The following is a 20,824-nucleotide window of genomic DNA, read 5'->3' on the forward strand; positions in this document are numbered from 1 at the left end:
GAGGAAATGGTGACAATTTGGGAGTAACCTCCAGTCCAGTTTTCTAGTCATTTTTCCATTCAGACATACATTTTTCACTGAGAAGAGAGGGACAGATTTTGAAAACATTTCTTTAGTGCTTAGGAGTCCCGGCAGTCAGTCTATTCGTGTGATAAAAGTTGCCAAGATGACAACTTTCGATTGAAAGCACAAAGAGGTAGAAGAGACCTAGGGAAGGTGGGCCTTTTGCTGTCTTGAATGTTTTTTCTCTGAACAAAACTCATGTGTCTACTTCTGCCCTGTTAGGAGCTCTTGTCCCTGGCGAAGCGGAAGCGGAGTGACTCTGAGGAGAAGGAGCCACCTGTGAGTCAGCCTGCAGCCTCCTCAGACTCGGAGACGTCCAACAGTGATGACGAGGTGGGTGTGGAGGGCGTTTGAGGGCCCTGAGTTGGTGACTCTTGACAGCCTCTTTTCCTTAAACTGAGACCTTACTGCCCAAGATCTACCAGAACTTCTTAGGGAAAGAAAATTGTGTAAGGAAAGCTCTCGAATTGTCATGTGCTGTCAGTTACCTAGTGTGCCCCTCTGCAGGGCACTTGCAGCCATCATTTATTTGCTTGTTTCCAGCCCTATTGCAAAAGAAGAGGCACAACCTGTTAGTCTTCATCTCTTTATTTTGTCTTTTTTTTTCTTTTTTTGGTCATTGTTTTCATTCCACTTTCATGTTGGAAAAGAAATTCTGGGGGTGCCTGGGTGGCTGAGTCAGTTAAGCATTGGACGCTTGATTTCAGCTCAGGTCATGGTCTCAGGGCTGTGAGATTGAGCCCTACAGCTCTGAGCATGGAGCCTGCTTGGGATTCTGTCTCTCCCTCTGCCCCTCCCCCCACTTGCATGCACCCTCTGTCTCTCTCTGGGGGGAAAAAAGGAAATTCTGTCAAGAATGCCATATGTTGAGGCACCTGGGTGGCGCAGTTGGTTGAGTGTCCCACTCTTGGTTTCCACTCAGATCACGATCTCAGGGTTGTGAGATCGAGCCCCCTGTTGGGCTCTGTGCTTAGCAAGGGGTCTCCATGAAGATTCTCTCCCTCTGCCCTTCCCCCCACGCATGTGCAAGTCACTCTCTCAAATAAATAAATCTTAAAAAAAAAAAAAGAGAGAGATTGAGAATGCCATATGTTGGGGTGCCTGGCTGACTCAGTCGGTGGAGCATGCAGCTCGTGATCTTTGGGTCCTGAGTTGAAGCCCCACATTGCGTGTGGCTTAAAAAATAAATAAATAAAATATTTTTTAAAAACCAGAATGCCATATGTTAGTGGGAAGTACTTTAGCAAGACAAGAAGCTTTCTTTGGATAGATTGAATCAACAGCCTCAGAGTGGTGGTGGTAATTTTTAGGGAGGAAAATTCGGCTGTTCGTTGTTTAAACCAGGGTGACTTTCCAAACTGCCCACCCAAGGCCTTAAAAGATCTAGAACCTTAATGGAAGAGAGGGATGAAGGGAAAGGTCTTTGAAGCCCTCCTACGTGTTCCTCATTTGATTTAAAATTTTTTCTTTTAGTAATTTCCTGGTAGACGCCAGATACCTCTTTTCTGTTGAATCTCATACCCTGCAGCCTTGGGGAGATATAGATATAGATATATAATCCAATATTTATATATAGATAATCCAATATCTATCTATCTATCTATCTATCTATATAGAAATATATAGGGAGTCCAACTTGGGGCTTGAACTCACAACCCTGAGATCAAGACCCAAGCTCAGATCGAGTGGGACACTTAAGCAACTGAACCACCCAGGTTCCCCTAGGAAAATATTTTTAACAGTGTACTTATTTTATTTTAAAGTTCCGCTAAAGTAAAAAATGTTTTTATTATAATGACATTTAATTAACGTCTAGAATAATATTTACCAGTGCCGTGCATATGCAAATTAGGAATGGTTGTATTCTGATTGACTGTAGTGAAGTTCTCTTAATCTTAAATAATTTAATCTAAAATTGCTTCCCACAGCAAGAGGTAGTGAATATGTGGGTTTTTTCTTTTGTTTATTTTTAATATACTATATTAACTAACTAGAGGAACTATAATTCCTCTCAAATTGATAAAATAATCTGTTAGAAAAGTTGTAGGCTCTATGAAGTAATTTTTTGCTTTTTTGTTTTTGTTTTTCTTTAAAAAAATGCATAGACAATACAGGAAAATCTTGAAATAATTCCCTTTCCCACTATTCCTACATGAACTATTTTTATTTTTCATGTTTCAGAAGTCAGCTTCTATGGATTTGCCCCTAATATCTGTGAAGTTTGAATCTCTGTTGAGCCTGGGATACCTCATAACATGTCTCTCGTCTTCACAATTCCTTAAGATACAAGCAGTGACTCTCCTTTGAAGTATTGGGTTCGCCTTATTCCTGTCATTAGATCAGAGTCCTAGGTATGCAGTTACTGTAGGGATTCTCTTTATCCTTTTTAGCTGCTTCTATCAGAAGGGCAGAGGGTGTGTCAACCTCACAGCATTAGAGGAGTCCAAAACTTGTACTAGAGTAGATCCAGCCTTTCTAAAAGCTTTTACAGCTTACAGTTCCCTTTGTCACTCACAGCTACTTAACCAAGTCTAAATGTCCTCACCTTAGAATGCTAGCCAACTGTTCATGCGCTTGTTAGAGACCAAGCCGAGACACAAGCTGCACCCTGCTCAGTGCGGAGCGAGACTTTGAGTAACTTTCCCCCACAAGGTTCTTTGCTCATGCTGCTGCCTCCGGGTCCCAGGCTCTACTCCATTCTCCTTCCCCCGACCCCCACTCGGAATAGCAGCCTCTGTAACACGGTCGTTCTGAAACGTGCCCTTTGGTTTGCATTATCATATCAGTCTTTGGCCCAGGCTACTAGCTTAGCACAGATCACCTCAAAGTTAGGGTGAATCTTGGACAGTTAAGCAAACTGTCCAAAAAGATTAAAATAGTTTTTTTAAAAAAATCCTCGAGGGGCGCCTGGGTGGCACAGCGGTTGAGCGTCTGCCTTTGGCTCAGGGCGTGATCCCGGCGTTATGGGATCGAGCCCCACATCAGGCTCCTCCGCTATGAGCCTGCTTCTTCCTCTCCCACTCCCCCTGCTATGTTCCCTCTCTCGCTGGCTGTCTCTAACACTGTCGAATAAATAAATAAAATCTTAAAAAAAAAAAAAATCCTCAGGACATCTGGGTGGCTCAGTCGGTTAAGCATCTGCCTTGAGCTCAGGTCATGATCCCAGGGTCCTGGCATCAAGTCCCGCATCAGGCTCCTTGCTCAGCACAGAATCTGCTTCTCCCTCTGCCTGCTGCTCCCCTGCTTGTGCTCGCTCTCTCTCTCTCTCTCTGACAAATAAATAAATTTTTTAAAATCTTAAAAAAAATCCTGCCAACTACTGGAGAACTCAGTGGTATTACTGTGAACTCAGATTTATGGCTGCCTTAAAGATACTCTAAGGTAGGTAGGGGACTTGCAAGATTCTTAGAATGTGAAGTTTGAGACAGAGGCTCTTGCTTTTTTCCCCCCTCTCTCGTGATGTTGATACACCTCTGTAGGTAAAAACCACATACTGAAGTAATTTACTACGTCTTCTGATTCCTCCTATGATGCCTATATCCGTATGACTTACAACATAGCCTTTTTGAAATTTGGTTGTTCAAGTTGCAGTTCTCAGTTAGGTGGAGTCTGTGATCTAATTTCTTTTTCTTAAATCTTTTTTTTTTTTTTAAGATTTTATTTATTTATTTGACAGAGAGAGACAGCCAGCGAGAGAGGGAACCCAAGCAGGGGGAGTGGGAGAGGAAGAAGCAGGCTCCTAGCAGAGAAGCCTGATGTGGGACTCGATCCCATAATGCTGGGATCACGCCCTGAGCCGAAGGCAGACGCTTAACCGCTGTGCCACCCAGGTGCCCCCCCCCTTTTTTTTAAGATTTTATTTATTTATTCGACAGGATAGAGACAGCCAGCGAGAGAGGGAACACAAGCAGGGGGAGTGGGAGAGGAAGAAGCAGGCTCATAGCGGAGGAGCCTGATGTGGGGCTCGATTCCATAATGCCGGGATTACGCCCTGAGCCAAAGGCAGACGCTTAATGACTGCACCACCCAGGTGCCCCTGTGATCTAATTTCTGTGCCAGAAGCTACTCTGGACTTTTTTTTAAAAATACACCTCCCGGCTCTTCTCCCCTTCCACTCTTTTATTGTCGATTGTTATTAGTAAGCCATGAATACTGGTAGAAGTATATTGGTCCCTTCAGATTTGCTAGGACGGAAAACTGGTCAAGAACAACAGAGTTAGAAGGCTAATGGGTGGTTTGTTAAAAGGAAAGACATGCCCTGAGTTTAGAGCCAGAAGGTATCTAGCTAATTGATCAGGAGCAGTAGAAGAGGGAGATAGAGAGAACTGGGCACATTGGACATAAAGCATAAGATTCAAGTAGGGAAAGAATAGTAGATATTTCATGTGTAGCATCTTTGCAGGGAGGAAAACCTAAATTTAATGAAAGAAAATATACTTGTGTATTATTTTTGGTGAAGAGATTATTCTCGATGATATCTTGGGACACATGTGAAAATAAGATTCAGGACTCTTTCTGTAAGGGTTACATTGACCAAGCCTGGGAAATTGGAAAGCACACCTCAGTGGTAGGTCATAAGACTATGATGGGGCATTTTGGTGTTGTCACTTCCTGTGCCTGAAAGCATTTGATAGGAAGAACACCACCAAGGGTGCAAACAGGAGTGGCAGGGAGAAAAAATAATAGGAGGAGAAAGCTAGCAACCGCTCATTCACACGATGGGTTTAAAAAAAAATGGCCCAAACAAAAATGTCCATTTGTTAGGAAGAACAGAGTCCTAAATCAGGTAGTTCAGAATCCTTTTTTTTTTTTTAAAGATTTTATTTATTTATTTGACACAGAGAGAGACAGCCAGCGAGAGAGGGAACCCAAGCAGGGGGAGTGGGAGAGGGAGAAGCAGGCTCCCAGCAGGGGAGCCTGATGTGGGGCTCCATCCCAGAACGCTGGGATCACGCCCTGAGCCGAAGGCAGACTCTTAATGACTGAGCCACCCGGGCACCCCCCCCCCTTTTTTTTTTTAAGATTTTATTTATTTGAGAGCGAGCGAGCTGGGCAGGTGAGGGGGGGTGTAGTAAAGGGGAGGGAAAGAGAGAATCTCAAGCAGACTCCTCACCAAGTGCAGAGCCCTACACCGGGCTTGATCTCATGACTCCAAGATCATGACCTGAGCCGAAATCAAGAGTTGGGTGCCTAAGCCACTGTGCCATCCAGGCACCCCCAGAATCCTTTTTAAAAACATGGTGGATCGTGCGCCTGGGGGCTCAGTTGGTGGAGCATACGACTCTTGACCTTGGAGTTGTGAATTCAAGCCCTACATTGGGTTTAGAGATTACTTAAAGTTAAAAACCTTGGGGTACCTGAGTGGCTCAGTTGGTTGAGTGTTTGCCTTTGGCTCAGGTCATGATCTCAGGGTGCTGGGATCAAGCCCCCTGTCAGCTCCCTGCTCAGCAGGGAGTCTGCTTCTCCATCTCCCCCGACTCATGCTCTCTCTCCAATAAATAAAATCTTCTTTAAAAAATTAATTAAAAATAAAAATATTTTTTAAAAAACCCACAAAAAACATGGTAGATCTTTCAGAAACCGCTACAGCTAGATAAGAAGGAAGCCCCAATTTCCGTAATTGTTACTAGTAAAAATCACATTGAAAAACCAAAACCCTTTTTTAATTGTTAAAAATCGAATAAAACTACATTAGACAAAGTAAGGAAACAGCTGAATTATCTTCTAATACCCTCCGCCTAAGCAAGAGTTATTTTTTAAAGCTTCATGTATAGTCTTGTTTTCAACATTTTTGAGAAATAAAAGCATGTGGCCCAGCCCTGTAGTTCAGTACTTGTCACACCTGTTTTTTCTTCCCCAGAGCTGTCAGTCTTCCTGGTGGCAATTATGCCCCCACTTGCCTCTTTGAAAACTTTGCTCTCCTCTTGCTTTCCCCCCATTTCATTTTGCTCTACTTTCTTTCTGAAGCTTCTTCCTTCTCTTTTTTTCTTAACTGATCTTTCAGATACTCTCACTTGGATCTAGTTGTGCTCCTATTCCCACTCTATTGTCTCTTGCTGGTTCCAGTATTTTTATTAATAGAACATTTTGAAAATGATACAACTTTTACTTAAAAATTCATTTAGTAACAGCTTCTCCGGGAAGCCGACCTAGATATCCAAGAGCATTGTGTGATTGCTTTACCATACAGATAATACCTAATTAGCACAAGCTCTCGAGAAAGGCCTTCCCTGCCAAGCTAGTGTTTCCCTGTGTGTATGTTGGTTTAGTGGAGTTTTTGTACACACCGTGCTTCTGGAACAAGATGTTACACATAGATGAATTACCCCAGTACTGAAACTAAATCTTTGAAAATCTAGAAAATCACTGTACTTGGAAAATTTTTGGTAGGCATTATTATATATAGTTGTTTTTCTTGCTGATTTAGTCATGATTATGAATGGCAGTTCTTGTATTGTGAAATAAGAACTTCCAGAATATGGAGCTGTGTGCAGTGCATTTTACACCTTTGCTTTTTCCTCTGTGAATGTAAGTAAGATGTGGCCATCATTTTCCTCTTTGGGTAGTCTCTTTACTCCCAACTTCCTGCATCTGATCTCTGGGGTCAGGAACCCAGGTGACCTACTACAGTTTAGGTCAGAATACTCTGGTTTAGTACTTGATTTTAACAACAGCGATGTGGATTGCTTACCAAACCCCCCCCCTTTTTTTTTAACATCTTGGTTCTTGGCTATGTAGATAACCGTACAGTACCACCTCATTTATCTAGAGACCATAAAATCTCATCATAAGAATTTAGAAAAAATGAAGTGGTTTTCATGAACCACTTGCTCAAACTTGTTTACGTTCTGACACTTCCACCAAGCAGTGGAATGGAGGCACTGATTATCTTTTACATTTTTTTTTGTATGACTGCTGTTTCACTTTTGTTTTTGTCTCCATAATCAGGCTGTAAGTTTTTGTGACTAAATGTAGGGATTCTGTGTGTTTTCCAGTTGAATGTGTGTGATTGTCTGATTAATTACCTAGTAGAAGGAAAAAGAAAGAAAAAGCTGAACAAGCTGAGCTACCTCTTATATTCTTTACTATCCCTCATATTTTTCATATCCTTCATACTCTTTAATATTCTTTTAAATTGCATATACTCTTCAACTCTGCTGACCCTTTTCTACCTTCAGGGAAAAAACATCGTAATCAGGAACCTGTCCTCCCCACACACCTTTTTGCTGGCCACTGTCAAGGTCTAGAATAATGACTACAAAATCCTTTGGATAGTTGCTTTGGCTTAGTATACCACTCACTTCATGAAGAATCCTACAACTCTAAAAATCCAAGGGGTCATAGAGATCATCTGGACTCCCCTATTTCAGATATGATACTAAAACCGGCTAACAGAGGTTCTGATTTCCTTTTCGCATCATAAACTAGTGTCCTGCCTTTATACAGAACTTCTTGGTTTCTGATGTGCTCTGTGTACTTCTCTTATTCTGTCTCCTTTGAGTCTCAAACTACCCTGATAGGTGCTCAAGGTGATATTATTATTCCTACTTTACAGGTAAGCAAACACTATCAGGCGAAGGGCTTGGGCTGTATTCCAGTCCTTTTAACCCTAATCCCAGTGTGGTTTATCACTAGCCCAGCTGTTCTTGAACACTACTTACCTGGATGTATTTCATTTTACTTGTAAATTCATTTCAGAATAACTGCCCTGCTGTGGTTTCTACTCTGGATCCTGAGACCTAGAATATGATCTTCCTTGCCCATTAGAGATAACCTCTCTGAAATCTTGAAGTTTCTTTGCTTTTCTGCCTCAGGATGTTCAAAATCCTGCATCTCAAAGCTACCCAAGTCCAAAATTACCACTTGCCACCCCATTTTCCTTCCGGTCTGTCAACTGGGCACCAGTAAGGTCAGCTGCTTCCCAGAGTAGGACCTGCTTCTACCACCCCCACACACTCAAGCTGGCACAGGGTTGTGTAGTACTCACCCTCCTTGTATCGTTAGATAACGCTGCCCATTATAGTATCTGTTACATCAGCGGGAGTCAAAGTGCTAATCTCTTTTAATTTGGTAGTTAGGAACACATCTTTCCAGTCTCTGTTTGAGGTGTTCTTGACTGCTTGTCTACCTGATGCTTCCCCGATGGTTTGTGGGGCCTGCCTCCACATAGAATGCCGGGAGAGCAGGAAGTCATGTGTACGACAGTCCTGACTGGCAGCGCATCCTTGCCCTTTCCCAGATTGTTTTTGAGTGGCTCACTGGGGGAGGCTCTGGCCTCTGTACTCAGATGCCCATCAGCAGGCACTTACCTTCTCATGCTTGCCTTCCGTGTGGCACTTTCAAGGTCACAACAGAACCTGCCTTTCAGTAGAGTCACAGTTCCCAAAACAAATTTTAAAATGCCAGGTCAGGGGCACCTGAGTGGTTAGGTGTCCGATTCTTGGTTTCAGCTCAGGTCATGATCCTCATGGGTGGTGAGATCAAGCCCCGCCTTGGGCTCCATAGTCAGCAGGGAGTCTGCTTGAAGATCCTTTCCTCTGCACCTCCCCCAACTCATGAGTGTATGTGCTCACATGTGCAGGAGCACTCTCTCTCTGGGGCGCCTGGGTGGCTCGGTCGTTAAGCGTCTGCCTTCCACTCAGGGCGTGATCCTGGCGTTGTGGGATCGAGCCCCGCATCGGGCTCCCTGCTCCGCTGGGAGCCTGCTTCTTCCTCTCCCACTCCCCCTCTTCTGTTCCCTCTCTCGCTGTCTCTCTCTCTCTCTCTCTCTCTGTCAAATAAATAAATAAATAAAATCTTAAAAAAAAAAAAAGGAACACTCTCTCTCTAAAATAAATAAATCTTAAATAAAAATTAAAATAAAATAAAATGCCAGGTCATTTCCTGTACTCTCTGCTGGATGGGGAAAGCCTAAGAGCATTCCTTTAATCCTGTCCTTTATCCTTTAGACTCCATTTACTACCACACTCTGGCAATGAAAGAAGGAGTCATTTACCTTCTGTCTTAGAGTCAACACAGTAAGTCTTTTGCAGGGACAGGGGAGCAACCTCTGGGTTGTATAACTGGATTAAGATATTTATTGATGTTACCTGCCATAAGCTTTGACCCTGTCCTTTAAGGTTTATCACAGACCGTGATCTTGGGAGAAGAGATGCTGGGCAAATATTTCAAATAGGTGCTTAGACCAAAAACATTCAGGAACCTGTAGTTTATGGGAGTAAAAGTAAAATATGACAAATGTGATCTGAAACTACTGTAACACTATATGTTAACTATACTGGAATCAAAATAGAATAAAATAAAATAAATGTGATTTATTCTCCAGGAAAAAAAAATCTTTGGAAGATTATTGGAACTCATTTGAGTGTCTTTCTCTGTATTAAATAATAGTACATAAATAATAATTAACTGGCCCCTGAATTTTAAGTGATTGTCTTTGGGTGGTGAAATACAAGTAATTTTTTTTTAGATTTACTTATTTTAGAGAGAGGGAGAGAGCCTGAGCAGGAGGCGCAAAGGGAGAGAGAATCTCAAGTAGACCCCGCTGAGCTTGGAGCCTGTCATGGGGCTTGATCTCACGACCCTGAGATCACCACCTGAGCGGAAGCCAAGAGTCTGACACTTAACCAGCTGTGCCACCCAGGCACCCCCAAAGTGATTCTTTTTTTTTTTAACTTTAAAAATACTTTCGTATCTTTTCAAAGATTCACATAACGAGCATATATTGTTTTTAAAATTAGATTTTAAAGGTTTATCAAAAATAAGATACTTTTTTAGAAAATAAATTTATAAACAGCTTAATCCAGCTGCTCAGTACTGAAAGGCATATTCATAAGAATTTGTATTTTTTTATTTTTTTTTTAAAGATTTACTTATCCATTTTTATTTTAGAGAGAAAGAGAGCATGAGCCAGGGGAGGGGCAGAGACTCTCCGGCCGACTCCCTGCTTGCTGAGCAGGGAGCCTGTTGGAGCCCACTCAGGGCTTGATCTCAATCCTGAGATGAGGACCCGAAACGAAATTGAGTCAGTCACTTAACCGACTGAGCCACCCAGGTGCTCCAAGAATTTGTATTTTAAAGTGAAGTCGTGTACATTATTGTAATTCCCATAACAGCCTGTCACATATACGTGACGCTGCTTGTTTGCCACTGGCACGACAGACCCTATTGAGTCAGCATCATGGGAGATGAGGTCTTTTTATTGTCTCATTTCTTTTGAAGCTGTTGGAAGGAAAAAAAACGAGGTTCCTTTCCCACTCAGATTTAGCCAGGAAAACTCTTTTGAAGTCGAAACGTTGTATTTTCTTCTTCTTTCTTATCTTTCCTCCTTCTCCCCCAAGGGATAAACAGCATAGACTGCAAATGAGTGACAGTTGCTAGGCTCAGGCAGTGGCCGACTGGAGCAGTAGCGGGGGGAAGGGGAAGGAAGCCAGGTAGCTTCCTGGCACCTCCTGAATTCGACTCACCTATGTGACTTGTTTTAACATTCATCTCTTTTCTCTCGTAGACACTTTTTCCCCCTTTCTAGGGAGTTCAGAATTGACTGTTGCACACGAGAAACCCAAATCTGTAAGCAAAAATAGACCTCGCTACTCTTAACACACATGTGACACTGGGAGCTCAACCTTTCCCCTCTCGGCCTCCTCATATTCCCATTGGTAGAAGTACAGAGGGCCAAGACACCGTGTTTGGAAGAGGTTTCATAACCAACCAATAAATCCTGACCACTTACTATGTGTGTAATTGTGCTACTTCTTGTAACCAAAGCCAGTACAAAAGGTGTTTTTTAGGTTATTTCCTGTAGAAATATGTGCATTGTCAGCATGGGAGGTTGATACATTTTAGCTCAATTGACTAAGAAATTGAACCCTTTGGCCTCTTTTGGATTCTTTCAAACTGACCTAAAAAATTATCTTCCTTGAGTGATGAAAATTTGAAACGGTTGAAAAGTAGGCTTTAGAGGAGAAGCAATGGGATGTCTTCCTAAATAATAATCTAGGTGTTGAAATGTTAAAAGTCTGAGAGGTAAATTCACTTAAAAAGAAAAGTTGCTGTTTACTCATTTAATGTATCATTCTGGAACATGTGACTTTTCCCCCCCCTACTTTTCCCTTCTTCTTAGCTCTTACCTACAAAAATAAGTGGCAATTAAAATAACTAAGAGTAGGGGCGCCTGGGTGGCTCCGTCGGTTAAGCGTCCAACTCTTGGTTTCAGCTCAGGTCATGATCCCAGGGTCCTGGGGTTGAGCCCCCACATCGAGCTCCCTGCTCTGCAGGGAGTCTGCTTGTCTCCCTCTCTCTGCTCCTCCCCCTGCTTTCGTGTGCAAGTGTGCACACTCTTCTCTCTTGCTCTCTTGTTTCTCTCTCTCTCTCAAATCTTAAAAAAAAAAAAAAAAAAAAGAGTACATTAAAATGTGAAAGGGATTTTAATTCTTTGATTTTTCAATATTTTAATGTGGCAGACTGTGGGCTTTTAAGAACAGCTCATAAGAAACTGCGCCAGAACTACCCTTCCACCACCCCCAAAACAACCCTCCAAAATAAATTTACTTCTGATCTTAACTATTGTGAAGTAGGAAATTAATTTATGATCACATTATAGGAGAAGCAAAGACTTTGTACTTTTGTTAAATAGACGTAGACATTTTCTGTTAATACTAGATCTATAATTCAATGTGATGCTGGAAAGATGAAGATTATTTTTTGTAGTACCTAAAATAAAGCTCCCAAGTAAAGTTTTTTCAACTAAAATCATCCTCCTAAAATTGGCAAGTTAAACGATCAGTTGAGGTATGGTTTAATATAACCAAGTAGTTTTTAACAGCTTTTTTTTTTTTTTTTAAGATTTATTTATTTATTTGAGGGGAATGAGGGGCAGAGGGTGAGGGAGAAAGAGCTTTGTTTGGTTGGTTGTTTTTTTTTTTTTTTTTCAATTTTTTATTTAAATTCCAGTTAGTTAACATACAGCGTAGTATTAGTTTCAGGAGTAGAATTTAGTGATTCATCACTTCCATACAATACCCAGGGCTCATCACAATAAGTGCCCTCCTTAATGCCTGTTACCCATCTAAGGGAGAAAGAGTCTTAACCAGACACTGTGCTGGGTGTGGAGCCCGACACAGGACTCGATCTCACAACCCTGAGTCAGATGCTTAACCCACTGAACTACCCAGGCACCCCAATATAACAAATCGTTTTTGTGAATTTTTAAAATAACCATATAGTCTTTGATTTTTGTAATTAAAGTGCTTGATTGGAGACAATTTTATTGGCCTCGATTGTGTATTGCCTGCCTGTTATTTGTTAACCCAAATTGCAAGCTCCTTATGTCTGTAGGATCTCCTGTTTATGGTCCAATTTAAACATTATGTGTAGTGTTATATATGCAGGTTAAAAAAAAAAAAGATGCACACATGTACATGTATTTAATAATGTGGTTTACTGTCTGCCTTCTTGCAGTTGGTACCATCCATGCCAGCGATTGGCGGTCATCCTTTCTCCCTGTGCTTTCTGCAGTTTTCTTCTACTAACAAGCTTTATTCCCTGCCTTCCTGGGACCCACTCCAGCACTAAACCATCTTCTGCGTATTGAAACCCAGACATACTAACCCCTAGCAATGACTGCCCTCTGTGTCACAAGAAAGTTTAGAAGCTGTGGTCTATACCAGCTGAGTGAGTTAGCTCAGTTGACTTGCCATAAGGTTCATAGCTTTGTTTTTCTGTTGTGATTAAAAGTACATTATTTAAATTTTATGTTTGTTATATCCATTATCTACCATCTCTAGGAAATTACAAACTGGAACTTACGAAGTTTTAACCAAGGTTTGAAAAACTCCATCTTTGTTCGTATACAGTATATTTGTTTTGGGTTGAAAGCAGTAGAGACTCCTGTAACCATTTTGATGGCTATCACTCGACTCTTGCTCTTCCAGCTTTTCCCAATAAAGGCCCTGTTTCAGTTTTCCTTTTTCTTTTCTCCTTGTAGTGGACATTTGGGAGCAATAAAAATAAGAAGAAGGGAAAGGCCAGAAAAATAGAGAAGAAAGGAACCATGAAGAAACAGGCCAACAAAACTGCTTCTTCAGGCAGTTCGGATAAAGACAGTTCTGCTGAGAGCTCAGCCCCTGAGGAAGGTGAGCAGGTGGCCCAGACCTGGGGGTGAACTTGTCAGGTTGAAGCTTCAGAGTCAGAAATGGGTCAGGGTGGTGGGGGCAGGTCTGCGTTTCAATATGGCCTCCACCTTTATTTCAGCGGTCCATAACCTTCTCAGTGGTCATGGATCCTTTGAGAATCTGAATGAAGCAAGAAAAACACACAGTTCCAAAGGGTTAGTGAGGCCCCTAAAGCCTATCCAGCAAACCCGTGAGGAGTCCCTGCATTAGAATCTCAGCTCAGTCCTGGTTACACACGCATGGTCTGGCTGTGAGGAGGAAAATCCTTGAACCACATACAAAACTCAGTGAAAAAAATGTTCTTATTTTGAAACCAGTTCCAGAATTTTTGCTAACACTAGGATGAACGTGAACTCGTTCCAGAACTAGAATGATAAACCTTACATTTCTTTTAAGAAATAACATTTATGTGCAAACAGGCCTGTATGGAATTGGCCACACCTCGTTTTAACACATTATCTGTGAATGTTCGCTCAAATTGAGTCAAGCAGAGTTCTTATTAAATTGCAAGTTTAACTTAATACTCATTTGTAATGTATACTGTCTTTTTCCATCACCCTTTATCCTATCAAGATCGAGTTTCATTGAGAATTCAGTCAGTGTCATGACTCTTTAAAACATTGAATATTTTAAATGCTAACTAATAAATATAGAAGAAATTATTGAAAATCACCATTTTTCAACTGTCGTGATAATAATTGATTTATTTAAGAATTAGGGACCTTAACGCCTGGGTGGCTCAGTCGGTTGAGCGTACGACTCTCGATCTCAGCTCAGGTCTTGATCTCAGGGTTGTGAATTTAGGCCCTGCATTGGGCATAGAGCTGACTTCAATAAAAGGGGGCTGGCAATAGTTATCAGGACTGTGGGGTCATCACTGTGGCCTCAGTCTTCTGGAGCAGAGGCTAATCTGGTGTTTGGCCTTGCTGTAGGTGAGGTGTCAGATTCTGACAGCAACAGCTCCTCCTCCAGTTCCGATTCAGACTCTTCCTCAGAAGATGAGGAGTTCCATGATGGCTATGGAGAAGACCTCATGGGTGATGAGGAAGACCGGGCCCGTCTGGAGCAGATGACAGAGAAGGAGAGAGAGCAAGAACTGTTCAACCGCATAGAGAAGAGGGAGGTGTTGAAAAAAAGGTAAGGTTGTAATTCCTTCATGATAGAATTCATATCTGGAGCCCTGTCTTCCCAGAATTCAAGACTTAGAACTTCTCATAATTTCTGAGTTAAGTACCTGACTATCCTTCCAGCATAATTTTTGTATTTTTTTTTAAAACTCAGGTGTTAATAAATTGCCTTTTGATAGTCAAAAGCTGCTTCAGTGTTTTCTTCTCTTTTTTTTTTGGTTAAGATTTTATTTATTTGACAGAGAGAGACTGAACAAGCAGGGGGAGCAGCAGAGGGAGAGAGAGAAGCAGGCTCCCCACTGAGCAAGGATCCTGATGCAGGACTTGATCCCAGGACCATGGGATCCTGACCTGAGCCAAAGACAGATGTTTAACTGACTGAGCCACCCAGGCGCCCTGTTTCAATATTTTTTTAATTACTTTTGCTATATTTAAATGGCCAAAGTTCTTCCTTATCTCGTAACGTAATTTTACAGTAGAAATAAATGTGTTTGTTGTCTCTAGAACTAAAATAATCCTCAGAACTAGGAGCCTTTTCTACCTACCTAATAGTGTGAAAGAAAAATAGAATTTTCTCTGACCACAGTTAGTTCCATTTCATCTAGGAACCTGTTTGTCCCTTTTGGAGACCATATTAAGTATAGTAAGTTATCCTGGGTGAGAATGTTTGGCTTTCAGTCAGCAGCAAGTAATAGACATTTGTTCTGAGTGTAATGCTTTCAAGGTTACTATGTTGGAACAAACAGGACTGAAGAAACTGCTGGAGTTGCCAGATGGTTAAGGATGGCTTAAAATTTGTATTTCTGAACTGTGGCGAGCTTAACAAGATTCTTATATAAGGCCAATAGGGCCCTGTGATAAAATCACAGAGTAAGGGTGCCTTGGTGGCTCAGTCAGTGAAGCGTCTGCCTTCAGCTCAGGTCATGATCCCAGGGTCCTGGGATTGAGTTCCGCATCAGGCTCGTTGCTCAGTGGGGAAGCTTGCTTCTCCCTCTGCCTGCTCCTCCCCCAGCTTGTGCCTCTCTTTTTCTCTCTCTCTGACAAATAAATAAAATTTAAAATCACAGAGTAGCTGGGGAGTAATGGGTGGCTCATCTCAAACTTGGTTTTTATATATTTCACATATTAGTGAGACAGTTGGCTGAGTCAGTGAGTTTTTCAGTGACTAGAGAAATGTTTATAGGGATGATAATTAAGTTCAGAGCCATTCACAGAAAACGGAGATTTGTTTTGTAGTTCATTTGTTTCGTTATAAGGCAGTGCAATATAGTGACTCAGAAACTTTCTCCTTTTCACGTAATAGAAGTCCATAGTGTCACCCGTGTGGCTCAGTCAATTAAGCGTTGACTTTGAGCTCAACTCAGGTCTTGATCTCAGAGTGGTGAGTTCAAGCCCCGTGTTGGGCTCCACACTGGGCGTGGAGCCTACTTAATAAAATCAAAAACTTTTTAAAATGCAAGTATATTGATGTCGTTCAATCTTAGTAACAGTCTTTTTATGGAAACACCAGTAGCATCCCATTTTATAGGCGGCAGCACCAGTCGTGAGGCGTCATCTTTAGTTGTTCGGTTTTTCACTTAAGGACTGCCTCTTGAAAAAACATTATTTTTTAAGTTGGGCGCAGGTAGTATAAAAGGTAGCTCGTCTGTGGAAACAGCACTGACATTTGTCGCGGCTCAGGTCAGACTCACTGGCCAGGTGATCAGAATGAGTCCCTTACCTTCGTCCTGCCTCGGCTTCCTCCTTGGCATTATTGTAAGCCTTGAGTGAGATGGTACGCATAAGCACATTGTGTGAATAATAAGCTATTCGCTTTTTTAAATAACTTCATTGAGATACATTTGCGTACCATAATCCACCCGTTTAAAGTGTACAGTTCAGTGGCTTTTATATATTCGCAAAGCTGTTTATCACAGTAATTTCAGAACATTTTTATCAGCCCGGAAAGAAAGCCTGTATCACTACTAGACATTTCTCTGTTTCCTCCCAAGCCTCCCAGCCCCCGGCAACCACTAATCTACTTCCTGTCTCTATAGATTTGCCTATTTCTGGACATTGTATGTAAAAGGAATCATACAATGTGTATGTAGTCTTTTGTGACTGGCCTCTTTCACTTAGCACATTTTTGCAGTTCATCCAGATAGCGCATCCGTACTTCATCCTTTTTTATGACTAAATGATCTTTCTTTGTATGTATATACCGCATTTTGTCTGTCTGTTCATCTGTTGATTGACATTTGGGTTGTTTCCACCTTTTGCTACTATGAGTAGTGCTACTATGAGCACTCATGTACACATACTTGTTTGAGTACTTATTTTCAGTTCCTTTGGATATAGAGGAATTGCTGAGTCATATGGTAATTTTATGTTTTAACTTTTTGAGAAACCATCAAATTGTTCTCCACAGCAGCTGCACCATTTGGCATATCTACCAGTAGTGTATGGGGTCCAGCGTCTCCATATCCTTGCCCACACTTGTTATTTTCCCCTCTTCTTGACAGTAGCTACCCTGGTGGATGTAAAGTAGTATTTCATTGTGGTCTTTATTTTCATCTTCCTGTTGACTAGTGATATTAAGCATCTTATGATATCTTTGTTGGCCAATTGTACATCTTTGAAGAAATGTCTGTTCAAATCCTTTGCCCATTTTTAAACTGGGTTGTCTTTTTGCTGCTGTGTGGTAAGAGTTCTTTGTATAGTCTGCTTATGAAACCCTTATCAGATACATGACTTCCAAATATTTTCTCTTGTTAGTATTTTAGGTTGTGTTTTTTATTCTCTTGCTAGTATTGTTTGTTTTTTATTCTCTTGCTAGTATTGTTTGATGCACAAAAATATTTAATTTTGATGAAGTATAATTTATTTTTTCCTTTCTTAAGTTTTTAATGTCATATCTGAGAATATGCCAAATCCAAGATCATGAAGATTGACTTCTGTGTTTTCTTGTTAAGAGTCTTAGAGTTTTAGATCATTGATCCATTTTGAGATAATTTTTTTATGTGTTGTGAGGTAGGGATTCAGCTTTATTCTTTGGCATTTCAATATCTAGTTGTCTCAGTACCTCTTGAAGAGACTGTTCTTTCTGCAGTCTTGGCATACTTGTCAAAAATCGATTATCTGTGTGTGTGTGTGTGTATAAATATGTGTGTGTATATATATACATGTATATGTATATATATGAAACAAAGCAGTGTGTGTGTATATATATATATACACATATATATGTATATATATGAAACAAAGCAATTCAATTATACATATATATATGTATATATATATAGGTTTATTTGTTAACTCTCAATTCTATTCCATTTATGTATATGTCTGTCTTAACACTGTTTTGGCTATATGGGACCCTTTACATTTCATGTGAATTGTAGTATTAGCTTCTCAGTTTCTGCAAAAGCAAAAAAAAACAGTTGGGATTTTTATAGAAATTTTGTTGAATCTGTAGATCAAATTTGGGAGCATTGCCACCTTAACAATATTAAATCTTTCAATCCATGAACCTGTTATCTTTCTACTTATTTAGGTATTATTTAATTTCTTTAAACACTTCTCTACAGTTTTGGGTGAAAAGGCTAGCACTTGTTAAATTTATTCCTAAATATTTTATTCTTTTGAGTGCTATTATAAATTGAATTGCTTTCTTTGTTTCATTTTCAGATTGCTCATTCTGAGTATATAGAAATACAATTAATTGCTGTATATTGATCCTGCCCCCTCCAACCTTGCTGAGCTCATTTATTAGTTTTAATAGTTTTTAGTAGCTTCTTTAAGATTTTCTATACATAACATCATGTGAGCTACAAAAAAGATAAATTTTACTTCTTCCTTTCCAGTATGGATTCCTTCTATTTCTTTTTCTTGTCCTCCAGTACGATGTTGAGTAGAAATGGTGAGAGTATCCCTGTCTTGTTCGTTATCTGTGGAGGAAAGCATTCAGTGTTTCATCATTGGCTGTGGTTTTTTCATAGATATCTTTTATCCATTTGAAGAAGTTCCTTCTAAGTTTGTTGAGAGTTTTTGTCAAGACAGTTTGTTGGATTTTGTGAAATGCTTGTTCTGGGTCTTTTGAGATAGTCATGAGATTTTTGTATTTTATTAATAATGGGTATATTACATTGATTTTCTTATGTTGAACCAACCTTGCATGTCTGGGATAAATCCTCCTTAGTGATGGTATATCATCCTTTTTATAAGTTGCTGGATTTAATTTGCTACTATTTTGTTGAGTTTTATGTCAGTATTCATAAGAGATATTTACCTACTTTTCTTATAATGTCATTGTCTGGTTTTGGTATCAGGATAATACCGGCCTCATAGAATAATTTGAGAAGTGTTTCCTCTTCTCTTTTTTCAAAGAGTTTGTGAAGAATTGGTATTCTTTTTTAAATGTTTAGGAGAATTCTCCAGGGAAGCCATGTGGGCATAAGCTTTTCTTTGTGGGAAGTTTTTAAATAACTATTTCAGTCTCTTATTATAGGTCTGTCCAGATATTCCTATTTTTTCTTGAGTCAGTTTTGGTGGTTTTTGGCTTTCTAGAGAGTTTTTTCCCATTCCATCCAAATTACCTACTTTGTTGCCATATAGTTGTTCATATTGTTCCCTTATGATATCTTTTATGTTTCTGTAAGGTCGATAGTGATGTCTCTTCTTTTGTACCTGATTTTAGTAATTTGAATCTTTTGTCATTTTTTCTTGGCCTATTTAGACAAAGTTTTGTCAGTTTTTTGGATCTTTTCTAAGAAGCAACTTCTGGTTCCATCGATTGTTTTCCTGTTCTGTGTTTTCATTAATTCCTGCTCTGATCTTTATTAATTATTTTTTTCTGCTTGCTTTACATTTAGTTTGCTCTTCTTTTTCCACTCTGTTAAGGTAGAGGTTAAGTTACTGATTCAAAATATTCTTTTTTTTTTTTTTTTTTTTTTAAAGTAAGCTCTGTGCCCAACATGGGGCTTGAACTTAAAACCCCGAGATCAAAAGTCACGTGCTGTACCAACTCAGCCAGCCAGCCAGGCAGCTACCCCTATCTTCCTTTTAAATACAGGCATTTTTGGGGCGCCTGGGTGGTTCAGTTGTTAAGCATCTGCCTTCGGCTCAGGGCGTGATCCCGGCGTTCTGGGATCGAGCCCCACATCAGGCTCCTCCGCTGGGAGCCTTCTTCTTCCTCTCCCACTCCCCCTGCTTGTGTTCCCTCTCTTGCTGGCTGTCTCTCTCTCTGTCAAATAAATAATAAATAAAATCTTTTAAAAAAATAAAATAAAATAAATACAAGCATTTATAGCTGTACATTTCCGTCTAGGCACTGCTTTAGCTGCGTCCTCTAAGTTTTGTTATGTTGTATATTCATTTTCAGTCCTCAAATTATTTTCTAATTTCCCTTGTGATTTCTTCTTTGATCCATTGGTTACTTAGGAGTATGTTGTTATGTGTTTTTAAAAGAAGTAAATTCATTAACAGTGCTCCTTTATATCACATTACAAAAGTACACTAACAACCTTAATTATGTGTGTAAAGGACATAACAAAAGAGATTTGTACTGTGTTTTAAAAATTACGTAAAAAATTGATGGGATTATTTTAAAGTGTTATGAAAAGTTTAATGTTTATTATATTCCTTTATTCCTTCCATAATGTTCCTTAAATTCATGCCCCCCAAAATAATTTTGTTTCATAAGAGCCTGATTTTTATTATAGGGAAGGAGCCTAGATTGCATTTGTTGAGGAGAATAGTTTATTTATTCACAGCATATTTATTCATTATGTTTGCTGGTGTGGAGGTGAGGGGGGGGCATTTTTCCTAATGAAGAAAGATGGAGAGTGATGGGTTTTTTTAAATTTTGTTTTTAAGATTTTATTTTTAAATAAGCTCTACAACTCATCGTGGGGCTCGAACTTACAACCTGGAGATCAAGAATCACATGCTCCACCAACTGAGCCAGCCAGGCGCCCCAAGAGTGGTGGTTTTAAGATACAGTCTTTGTCTTGACCACCTTAAAAACGTGACAGTGCGGGCACCTGGGTGGCTCAGTCAGTTGAGCTTCTGACTCTTGGTTTTGACTTAGGTCATGATCTCAGGGTTGGGAGATCGAGCCCATGTCGGGCTCCAAGCTGAGCGCAGAGTCCACTTGGGATTCTCCGTCTCTCTGTCCCTCTCCTCCACTCTCTCTCTCTCTGTCTCTCTGAAATAAATAAATCTTAAAAAAAAAAAAAAAAAGTGACAGTGGCTCTCTGTGGTTTCATTCTGTTTCTAATGGAACATCATTGCTATTGATCCAGAAGTCAGCTGTTTTCTGCTGTTATGTGAAGGCTGAAGAACAGCTGTGTGCTACCAACAGAGTACAATAGTAGCCTGAATATTTTCTCTCATTATAAGTCTATTCCAACTTAATGCTTTCAAGTACTTCTGGTATACTTATGTTCAATATGTTTAATGTACCTATAAGGTACATTGGAGTTT

The 20,824-nt window shown here is 40.2% G+C and overlaps 1 protein-coding gene across 1 annotated transcript in view; it reads left to right on the forward strand.

The window, feature by feature from the left end:
- RTF1 (RTF1 homolog, Paf1/RNA polymerase II complex component) overlaps positions 1–20,824 on the forward strand; it is a 52,045-nt gene that overhangs the window by 14,135 nt on the left and 17,086 nt on the right. The window contains exons 2-4 of the mRNA XM_045771116.2: positions 286–396; positions 13,049–13,196; positions 14,168–14,372. Of these exons, the coding sequence (XP_045627072.1) occupies positions 286–396; positions 13,049–13,196; positions 14,168–14,372 (464 nt within the window). The remainder of the gene's footprint in view (positions 1–285; positions 397–13,048; positions 13,197–14,167; positions 14,373–20,824) is intronic.

Source organism: Ursus americanus, chromosome 36 (assembly GCF_024610735.1).
Source record: "Ursus americanus isolate L20-20 chromosome 36, mUrsAme1.1.p, whole genome shotgun sequence".
In the NCBI taxonomy this organism is placed as follows: Eukaryota; Metazoa; Chordata; class Mammalia; order Carnivora; family Ursidae; genus Ursus; species Ursus americanus.